This window comes from Cupressus sempervirens, chromosome 7, assembly GCF_028749045.1.
Source record: "Cupressus sempervirens isolate cs-2001-9-10 chromosome 7, ASM2874904v1, whole genome shotgun sequence".
NCBI classification, from domain to species: domain Eukaryota; kingdom Viridiplantae; phylum Streptophyta; class Pinopsida; order Cupressales; family Cupressaceae; genus Cupressus; species Cupressus sempervirens.
Genome location: NC_143124.1, coordinates 327,436,741 through 327,447,917, shown reverse-complemented (window position 1 = coordinate 327,447,917; position 11,177 = coordinate 327,436,741). Strand labels below are relative to the sequence as shown.

Below are 11,177 nucleotides of genomic sequence, written 5' to 3'. Positions count from 1 at the left end.
AAATACTTTGATATTATTAAATTTATTAATTTATATAGTAATAATAATTGTTTTATCCATCACAATAAATAAAATAATTTAAAGATGAATATATCATATTGAAACATATTTAAGAAAATAATTATTTTTCATTTATTAATCTCCTACATGTCAACATTATGAAATTAATGAAAACAACTTTCAAATTTGTAATAATTAACAAATATTATTATATAAAAATAATCTAATTAATCAATCAATATCAATGAATGCTCATTAATAGTTCTTTCATTTTGTGCTCTCAAAATCAACATTTGCATATGTGCTCATGATTCAATCCATTGTCTCAAAGATTGTGAAGTCTCAAACTCCATTTTTAGACAAGGTTTTCATGGCCATACTAATATACTTGCAAGATAGTACTCCATTTTCAATATCTACTATAAAAATTAACAATAAGTTTTTACCGGATTTATACTATATTTATATTAAAATGTTGCACAATTAGTAATAACTAGAAAATATTTGTTGAATCTATTGCCTCAAATGAATATGTTAAGGATAATAGTAGTAGACGATAATTTTTTTATGTTATCTTTATTTAACATTTTGCAATAAACAATTTGTTTTTTTAAACAACTAATAGAAAAGTAGCTTCAAAATCTATAAATTGAGAAGTACTTGCAACATGTTGCAAATAGATATGTTTGAGGACTTGAAATTATGTAGATTATTTTTTTACTTATTTTTCCCAAGCAATTGCACCTAGTCACGGATTTTCATGCTCATTTTCTATTTAGGTTTATAAAAAAAATAGTTTTCTAATTTTTTCATAACTAAAACTAATTTAATATATTAATTATTTTTTTATTGCAATAGCTTACAATAAAGAGGATCAAATATTTAGTATTTCTTAATAATATATATTACAAATAAAGACTTTTATCTATTTTATCTACTTAGTAACTCTCACATAAGGGAGGGACTCACTTCAATTAGAGCTCTTGTTAGTCCCTCAAAGAAAACTAATGTTTTCATTAGAACTCTTCTATTAATTTTCATTACAACTTTCCCATCAATGGACCCTTGGTCTACTGGACAAGTTGAATGGCTCACAAAGAGCCCACTAGAGATCAAGTCTGCTTGAGTGCTAGGCCTCGACTTTGATGGTGTGGATGCCCTTGAGTCCTTAGCTATGAACTGAAGAGGTTTCTCATTTGAACCCTCCATTAAAAAAAAAACATTAGTTTCACTTAATAAAAACTAAGCCACTAGTTTAACCATAGTCATTACACATCTTTTTAGTACAAATGCTAATTAATATTAAAAGTAAAAACTTAATAGACATTAGCATGGCCTACCTATAAATATGTTCTTTCGCGTTTTCCAACACTCATCCGGGTGACTTCCTCCACAAGCTAAATTAGTAGCCAGTGATTTGAGAGCTCTTCTTGAATGACATTTTGGCAGGGTTGGTAGACGTGCAGTAAATGTTGAAGGGTTGAAAACCCCAGTGATGCAGGAGCATCTTGCATGGGAAAATTATTGAAAAAAAAAAAGAAAAAAAAAATTGAAAAAAAGAAAAAAAAAAAAAAAAAAATCTAGAAGAGAGAGAAAGTGATAAAAATTAGAGGAAAAATAATAAAAAAAAAGGAAAAAAGGAGAAAAGAAAGGAAAAGGAGAAATTTCTATTTTTCGAGGTGCATAGGTGGCATAATAAAAATAAAAAATAAAATAAATGGTTGTCATTCCATTTATCGAGGTGTGTGGGAAGAATTCTAAAAAGTTATGAATATTGTAAAAAGTTTTGGAAGTTGTAGAAGGTTGTGGAAGTTGTAGAAGGTTGTGGAGGAATTCTAGAAGGTTGTGGATAAGTCATGCATGGGGTGGTAGTGCCTATTTAAGCAAGGCATGTGAGCATTTCTAAATCAAGCTCAAGGAGAAGCTTGAGGAGTAGAAGCTCAAGGAGTAGTTTGAGAAGTGGAAGCTTAAGGAGTAGCTTGAGAAGTGGAAGCTCAAGGAGAAGTTCAAGAAAGAGCTCAAAAAGTAGAAGCTCGAGAAGAAGAAGCTTGAGAAGTGGAAGCTTAGAAAGCTTGGAAGGCTTCAAAGTGTGAAAGAGGAGGAAGTGAAGAGCCGTACCTTTATCAGTGGTATCAGAGCCATACTTTATCACCCAGGGTCCCAATATATACAAATGAAATTATCTGCTAAGATTTTAGTTCTTCGAGCGGAAGAAACCATTTTTCGAACTGTTTTGAGCTGAGGATTGGAAGGTCTCTCGGCGACCTACTTTCTCTTAAAAGAAGGGCTCCGGGTAAGTTTCTAACTATGTTGTTTGAAGAGAGGGAAACTCAAAAATATGAATGTCGTAGTTTAGGGAAATAGAAAAGGTGTCAAATATTTTTCTATAGTATTCTTGATAATGGATAGAGTTTGTTTTGTATCTGAAAGCTTACCGAGGCTTCTTTTTACAGACATTCAAACTGTCTGGTATGTTGCGATAGTTTTGTTTGGTTATTTCTCATTACCATAAAATTGTTATATCAACGAGGCTCGTCGGTTGTGTGGTTATGGCTTCACAGTGACTGAGTTTATGCATATAATGTTGGTATGAATGCTTGAAGCTTTAGGACTTCTGTGTCAACTTGAATGTCTTATATGCATTTGATGTTGTTTTGAATGTATGGAGCTTTAGGGTTTGTGTGCCAATTAATATATCTGTTATACCTGGCTCCCAGACAATTTATATGTCAGTCTGTTTAATATATAATTCTCTGTCATTCATATTCATCTTGTTCTCTCTCATGATTTTTCCACATAATCTGGCTTGTTGCCAAACTGGATTCTCCTCGTCGGCTTCTTCGCTGCCAATCTTGTCAGGATAAGAATCTAAGAATGAAGATAGCGCTGCGGCAGCACATTGCTAGGGTTACGGGAAGAATATTGGATGCCGTCACTGTAAATTCACATTCTGTTCCACAGACTGTCTAAACGGGTGGATGTATGAACCAACTGTTAACACTTTAGGTTCTCGGGTTAGCCATAAAATTGGGTGATGACTAAAGGCTTCTTGTTCTCCCTTGGATATGTAAGAAACCGAGTATTTTTAGTTGCAACCTTTTTGTATGAGGGTTTCTTGGGACTGCTGGGGTTTCAAGCAGCATAAGTAGTGACAACAATTAGTCATGATTATTGTTAGTAAGTCTGGGATCTTGAAGGGATTTCCCAACAAATTTTTGCGAAGAGCTATTGATATTTATTAGGAATATTTTAAATTTGGTAGTTCCAGTTTAGAAGTTTAGATTTTGAAATTTAGGGAAGCTGACAGAAAGAACTGTAAATAAAGGAATACAATTTTCTCTACATTTTATTTTTACTAAAAATCTAAAACTTCAGACGATTACATGTCATAGAATTTTTTTAAAACTGATGGGTAATTTCTACTGCATCCCATTTTCACCCTCTCAAATCTGTAGCTCTAAAAATGGGGAAGCTATTATTCAGAAACAAATTTCAGTTTATCTTATCATATTTGGTTTGTCCGTCACAGGACTCCCCTTTTCAAAATAAATCTTAAAATTCTGGAACCCCGGTCTGACTGAAGTGTAAGGATGATTAGGGTTGCATGGTTTAATGATTAATTTTTGACAAAGATGGGATTGATTTCCTTTAGAGACTGTGTAGTGTGAAAGGTGGATTTGAACTTTGAACCTTCATTTGCTTGTGGCTAAGTTGCTCACTTGCAGTTGGTGAGCTTAGCCCTGTCTAGAGGTCATGGTTATGAACTTAAGCTACTTAAGAAACACCCAGTGGCAAGTCTTACTAGCTAAGTCACAAGGTCTTGTGGTGCAATTCATCATCATGGTAAATGTTGTCTTATGAATACGTGTGATAGTTTGTGTGTTAGTTCATAATAAAAATGATACAGTCCATGGACCCTGACTGGTGATTACGTTGTTGGTCCTAGGTTGGAAGCCAGTTGTCCACTATCTCCCCCATCTGTAGTAAGGACCCTTGTATTAAGCATGGATCAACTCTTGTAAGTCGGTGACAGAGGAATTCTTAGTTTTTTAGTGTGTTGTATCTTAGAAGGGTTATTTTAATTAAAGAGTCGTTTTAATTTTAAATATTGAACTTGGTTTACATGCATAGAAGATATAAACACAGTATTATTTGGATTGAATACGCTTAGTTGTTTTTGAAAAGGAATTGTATGATTCTAAACGATAGCTTAAAAGTTGAATTATTTAAATATTACTCCCTAGACTGCATTCAAAGTTCTAGGTAACCTTGAGTGTATCCAGACATTAATAAGCTGGGTCCAAGTGGCAATGCTTCTTGCGAACCCTGGCCCGGATGATAATATGCCACAAGGTTTCTCTAAAAAATTTAAGTAAAATGTATATAGGACATGAGCAACTCTGTGAATTTGTTTCTGGGAGCTGTTGAACCAAATGAGCCAACTGATTGGATCAAGGACAGTAACCTAGCTGATTAAATTGATTAATCAAATCCTAGCTCATAATATGTTATGAAGGCTATACTAAATTTTGGGTATCTTAGATTACGTCATAACAGAACATTTTCTTCCATTAAGTGGCAGCAGGCTATATCATGGTATGATGTACATGGTTATTTTGCCATTGTGGCTTATGTCAAGAAATCAGAGGTCTGGGACATCTACTCATTTCTTCAATGGAGAAAGAATTGTGGGGACCATTACATGGCAGATTGGTATAGAGAATACAGTTTGAATGTCAGAAAAAGGGTCCTTGGAAATTGGTAAGGTTCAAAATTGTATAAGTGAAAAATTATAAGGAAGTATTATCATTGCTATAAGTTGCAACATATGACCTAAAACCATGGTTGACACTCGTTAGAATTCCACTTGAAGACTTTTATTCTTCATAGGACTGCAAACCATGGTAGAAATTGATGCAGTGTGGGCTAAGGAGCCCAGGTAAAGGTTACCAAACCCAGCAGCTTCTAATGGCAAAATTCATTGAAGAATAACAGCACTAAGAACTTATGATTCATTCTAGCAGCCAAAATCAGTATATAATAATAATAAAGGCAAAACTGTTATTTAGAGTTCAATTTAGAGCTTCACACATATAGGCTGCATTTCAGATTTGTCTTTTCCTAGTGCCTGGGCAACTTGCGCAGGCCATCATCAAATGAAAAACGTTTTCAGCTCCCTCACACAGCCACTATGAGAAAGGATCAAGTACCCTTACATCCTATCTTTGCACACAAGTAGATCTTAAATGGTATTGTTGGATTTGAACGATTTTTACAGTGCGTCTCCGTACAGGAGCTAACTGCTTATAGCGAAGGTTGCAGTTTCAGGTATTCACAAATATCTCTGTAGAGACTGTCGAACACAAGGTGGTAAAAAAATGGCCAGACCTCTACTACTAGGCTAGTAGCTGTCAACCATGTGTCCAAAAAATAATCATTACACCCCCAATCAATAAACATAATAGCATATAACATGTTTAGTATGTGGCTTCACTCACTATGTATACATAACTGTTAGGACTGGGCTTAAATAAAACAATTTTCAAATACCTTGTGTTAATGGTTAAAGATCCCTCCACAATCAAGGGACAATGGTTTGTTATCCCATGAAGCACCCAACCAAATCAAATGACATTCAAAATCTAAACAGAAACGAAAGTTGTTTGTAAAACATATCATGCACTAATAGCTGTGCATGTTTGTACATAATTACAATATACTTTGTACTTAATTAGAATATATTTGAAGTGTTGGAGCATTCCATTGTATTTGTATTTGTAAACTTTGATGTGTATTAGAAACATAAATTTATCAATAACCGGCCACTTGTAGTGCTTATTTACTAGTAACATGGTAATTGAAATATGGATGCAATTTCTTTTGACACTTTTGTTTTGTAGATAATGACTATCATTATGATCTTCTTTGGGGTCCAACATGAAAACAGATAACGATTACTATACCACCTAAAGATTACCCAGTCCTTTCTCGTACAAAGGATTTATAATTTTATTATTATTTTACTTACTTCCTAATGCTGATTGCCACAATCTTTTTCTGTAGGTGGGTGACTGAAGTCACTTTCATGACCTCATCTTGTTTCTTGTTACCTTTGTTGTTCCCCACCCATCTCATATACATATATGCCTTATATTTTATAACGGATGACCAGTCAGGAAAGGTTCAGACCAATAATAGGGTGTGAAAAGATGCTATTAAAGAGCAGGAGACGGCCACATCATTATGAGAGTGATCAGGATCAGGTAGGAGTTATGACTGCTAAGGTAGAGAAATTCTGGCTGTGAATGTTCCAGAAGCTGGCTAATTTGTAATTGTCAGCAGCCACCAATAATTTCCCACAATTACCATAACGAATAGCCTCCAGCATAAGGGAATTGCCAGCCATTGAAGGAAAAACAAATGTGGGCCCAACAGATGGATGAAGACTTAGTTGCCCTGACCCTCCTCATTCTTGAGAAACGAAGCAACCCAAACAAGACTTCGATTTTCTGTCCATTGAGTTATAATTGGCCCCAAACTCATCCAACACCATGAGGCTGGTCTGTCCATTAGTTTCATCTCCGTTTGTTTTAGCAGATCTTGTTTACCTGCTGCGTACTTTACTTCCGACAACAATTTTGGAATCAGTTTTCTGTACCTCCCATTATTCTTCACTATGCTGAAGTCCCTATAATCTGCAGTGCACTGAAACTTTTTAAGCCATCATGTTTTATTGTATTCATTAGTGTACATAATTTGTTTTTATTCAATTTGTTTATGTCTTATCAATTTATTTTATTTAGATTATGATACAACAAACTGTAATCGAAGTAAAAACAACATTGGTAACAGTTTCTTGCTAAACACAGCTGCTCGATCCCTTATGATAACAAAGTTGCAGCTGGGTAATAAATGTACAGTTAGTCTTCTGAACACTTGTTGATATTACAGTTAGCTCTCCATGTATGTTAGCAGTGTATTCAGTTCAGGTATTTCTGTTGTTGGAAATCAATTTATCCCTATTGTTTTAGTAGATAATAGATGATTAATTGGATAATTATAATCCGGTAATTGGAGAAAGTATCTAGTAGTTGAAGATACTTATTAATTATAATAACTGTAACTGTGATAGTATTTACGGATTTAATATTCAATATTTTAATTTAGTATTAATAGTTGTGATTTTAAACTTGCTATTGTTGACCATAATTACTTATAAATGATTGAAATATATTTGTAGAAATTAAAAGAAACAAATCATATAATGTTACATCATCACACCAATAAAACATGACTTAATGTATACTTGATTGACTAGCATTTTTTGGTGGGCTTTTTGTAGACCTCAACAACAAAGGTGATGATGTGACATCATATTTGATGGTGTGCTCCTGAAACTTTAATTATAGACAAGATATTTGCCAGGTAAACTGCTGTAGAACATTAGAGATGGTTTGAAATTGTCATATGACATTTATTAGAGTTATGGAATAAGGTATTTAACACCTTTCCCTGAACCTGTACTGCACCACAGATTCTAATCTCGCCCTAGTGTGACTAATGACCTTTACTACTTGACTGAAGGTGGATTATGCATACAGTTCAACTGTGAATTGGTATTGCAAAGCAGAAGCATGGCAAGAGATAAAGCTGTCGGCATTGATCTGGGCACCACCTACAGCTGTGTAGGGGTTTGGCGTTTTGATAGAATTGAAATTATAACAAATGACCAAGGCAATAGAATCACTCCCTCCATTGTTGCCTTCAATGAAACAGAGAGACTAGTGGGTGAGGGTGCCAAGAATCAAATTGTATCCAATCTGCAGAACACAGTATATGATGTGAAAAGAATAATGGGAAGAAGGTTTTCTGATACTGTAGTACAAAGTGATATCTCCCATTGGCCTTTTTCTGTTGTTGAAGGAAGTAATGGGAGGCCTGAGATACGGGTCACTTACAGAGGCGAGTCTAAAACTTTTGCACCTCAAGAAATTTCAGCCATGGTGTTGTTCAAGATGAAAGAGATTGCAAAAACGTTCCTTAATTCTGAAGTAAAGAATGCTGTAATCACTGTGCCTGCCTACTTCAACGATTCACAGAGACAAGCTACAATGGATGCTGCTCAGGTGGCCGGGATTAATGTGTTGCAACTTCTGAATGAACCAAATGCTGCAGCCATAGCTTATGGGTTGGATACTAAGACATACTCTTCCAAAGCAGGTAAGGACATCCTTGTTTTTGATGTTGGAGGAGGCACATTTGATGTTTCTGTTATTACCATCAGAAGGGGTTCATTTGAAGTAAGAGCAGTTGGAGGAGACACTCACTTGGGTGGCGAGGATTTTGATACTAGATTGCTTGAGTATTTTGTCAAGGAATTCGAGAGGAAGAATAAGAAGCAAATTGGCGGAAACCCCAAAGCTCTTCGCAGACTTCGTACAGCATGCGAAAAGGCCAAAAGAAGCCTTTCTGCAGCTACAGAAACAACTGTTGAGATTGAGTGCCTTTGTGGAAGTAGCGATTTTCATTCCAAAATCAGTAGAGCCAAGTTTGAAGATCTTAACAAAGATCTCTTCAACAAATGCATTGGTGGTGTGAAACAGTGTTTAGCCGATGCACAAATGGAAGCAAACAAAATAGATGAAGTTGTGCTGGTGGGGGGCTCCACACGGATTCCGAAGCTACAACAATTGATCGAGGAGTTGTTTGGACAGAAGAAGTTGTGCAGAAGCATCAATCAAGATGAAGCCGTGGCTTATGGAGCTGCTGTACAGGCTGCTGCGTTGACTGGGCAATGTTCAGAAGTAATTCTAAAAGATGTCACTCCTTTGAGCTTGGGCATTGCAGTAACTGGATGTATCATGAGCGTGATAATTCCCAGGAATACCCATATCCCTATAAAGAAAGTAGAGAGATTCCGCACTTCTTCAGACTACCAAACAGTAGTGGGAATTTCTGTCTATGAAGGCGAAAGAACTAATGTTATAGACAACAATTTGCTAGGAAGATTCAATCTGTCAGGTATACCAGCAGACCTGCGGGGAAAGGAATTATTGGATGTGTGTTTTGAAATAGATACCAATGGGATACTGAAGGTCTCTGCCAAAAACAGAGTAGCAGTTGAAAAGAGCATAATAATTAGAAGGGACAATTGTGGGCTGAGTAAGGATGAAATTGCTAGAATGAAGTTTGATGCAGAAAGATACAGAGGTGAAGACGAACAGGCTGCCCTCAAATACCAAGCCAGACATGCATTGGAAGACTTTGTGTATGAGAGGAGGAATAGAGCACGAGAGCAGAGCCTCGGAGGAACTATAAAGGTTGCAGAAGCACGCAAAATTGAGAGTGTCACAAAATCTACAATCGCGTGGATAGAACAGAATCATGATGCAGACACTGAAGAATTCAAAAAGAAACTGGGAAAGGTGAAACGGCAACTCAATGTTTTCTAAATTTCCAAATATTTTGGGAATTCACCATTTTGACAGATTGGAAAACTGGTTAATTCATATTAGAGAGCTCAGTTGCCCTGATGTCTAAGGACCCTATCTTGGCAGATGGTGAGTAATTTGATCATCTTTGTCTCGTCCGACACAATTATAGAGGTGGCATTTTCTAAATGCTGACACACATAGGTGTACATATTATAATAATTATTTTGAAAACGATAAAATTTGGGAATTTTTGGATGCAAGTCTAAGCATGTTTAATTGTGAAGACTATCTTAATACTACTCTGATCCAAACATGTTTGATTGTTGTTTAATTGTGGAGCTCTTACTTTTACAGGTCATCAATGGCATGTTAAAAACACACAAATAATAAGTGTTGCTAAAAGCACAGATCATCGTATGTAGTTTGAAGAGTGGGTTTGAAACAAAATTGTCTAGGAAATCCTCTCGTTAGGATCCCTACAAGGGGGAGATACTAGGGAAACATTGTTTGGAGTTTTGTTAGCGGTTGGAGCACTCAGGAAGTCAACATTTTCAGTTGATGTTTGGAGCAAAGCAAGGGCAGAAGGTGAAGAATGATCCACATGGCTAGAGGGGGCTGCACTCGTAGCAGTGGTATCCACATGGATTGCAATACATATATCACCCAAATTTGTAGTAGGAACTCATATGACTCAGATTTATAGCACAACCATCCCCTTGATTTGCAATAGGGCCTTCAACCTTATCATTAGGCACTGAGAAATTCTATGAGGTCAATTCAAAGAGAATCAGAAATTTAGACGGTCAAATGATCATAGGTTGAATCCTTCAACCAAATGACAACACCTTTACTATGCTAAAGAGAACAATTTATAGTTGGATATCTAGTAGAGAAGCATTTTCAACACTAGAAGGGGAGGCCCTCATAATCCAACAATTGATTTCCATCCATATGCCAACCATGAACACAACATTCCTTGACAGCTCCATGGAGATATCTGTGTAACAAAAACGTGAGCAAATGTAAAGTGATGTAACAAATTCATACGCTCACCCCATCTTCAAGAAATTAATGATCAATAGAGTTTACAATGGCCTAAAAGCAAGAAATGTCCGAAAAATAAAGTGGGAGATTGGTGAGATGAACCCATATAAAGAACACAATCAGTGATTTAGTGAGGAGGTTGAAGGAGATTATCTAGGGGGTTGAAAGAGAGATTCCTCAAAACCTATAACTTGTGGAACACCAAATCACGGTCTTTACAGTAAGAAAATAAATATAAAAAAACCTCTTTGCATAAGGGAAAAGCTTAATGTTACCAAAGACTAATGGTTGTCAAGAACTCAATGATGTAGATTGAGGAGATTAGGCTGGAGACTAGTTAATCTACATGCTAACCCACAACTTTGACATGACTTAACATTATCCACCACATCTGGGCCACCCACAATGAGGAGTGAGACTTTGACACGAGCATTGGGTTGTCCTATCACTTTTGGAGGAACACTAGCAATAGGTTTTGTAGCAAATATATATAAATAAAACTTTGAATGGAGTGGGTGGGAAACCCTTTTCCTAATTGTAGTAACAACCCTTAAAACACAAATAACTAGGGTTGGAGTTTACTTTAACCTAGGAAGAGTAGCAACAAAAGAAACTCCAACACATAAGCATTTCAAGAGTATCAAATGCCCCACTAAAACATGAGGAACCACTATCACAACATTGATATTAGCAGTTGTA

The 11,177-nt window shown here is 35.8% G+C and overlaps 1 protein-coding gene across 1 annotated transcript; it reads left to right on the top strand.

Annotated features, from left to right (window-relative positions):
- The first annotated feature begins 2,162 nt into the window (after positions 1-2,162).
- LOC149546752 (heat shock cognate 70 kDa protein-like) lies at positions 2,163-9,689 on the top strand. Its single transcript, XM_089794662.1, has 3 exons — positions 2,163-2,293; positions 7,343-7,425; positions 7,585-9,689. Exon 3 carries the CDS (start codon positions 7,635-7,637, stop codon positions 9,450-9,452), a length of 1,818 nt encoding a protein of 605 aa, XP_089650788.1. The 5' UTR covers positions 2,163-2,293; positions 7,343-7,425; positions 7,585-7,634; the 3' UTR covers positions 9,453-9,689.
- Positions 9,690-11,177: the final 1,488 nt, after the last annotated feature.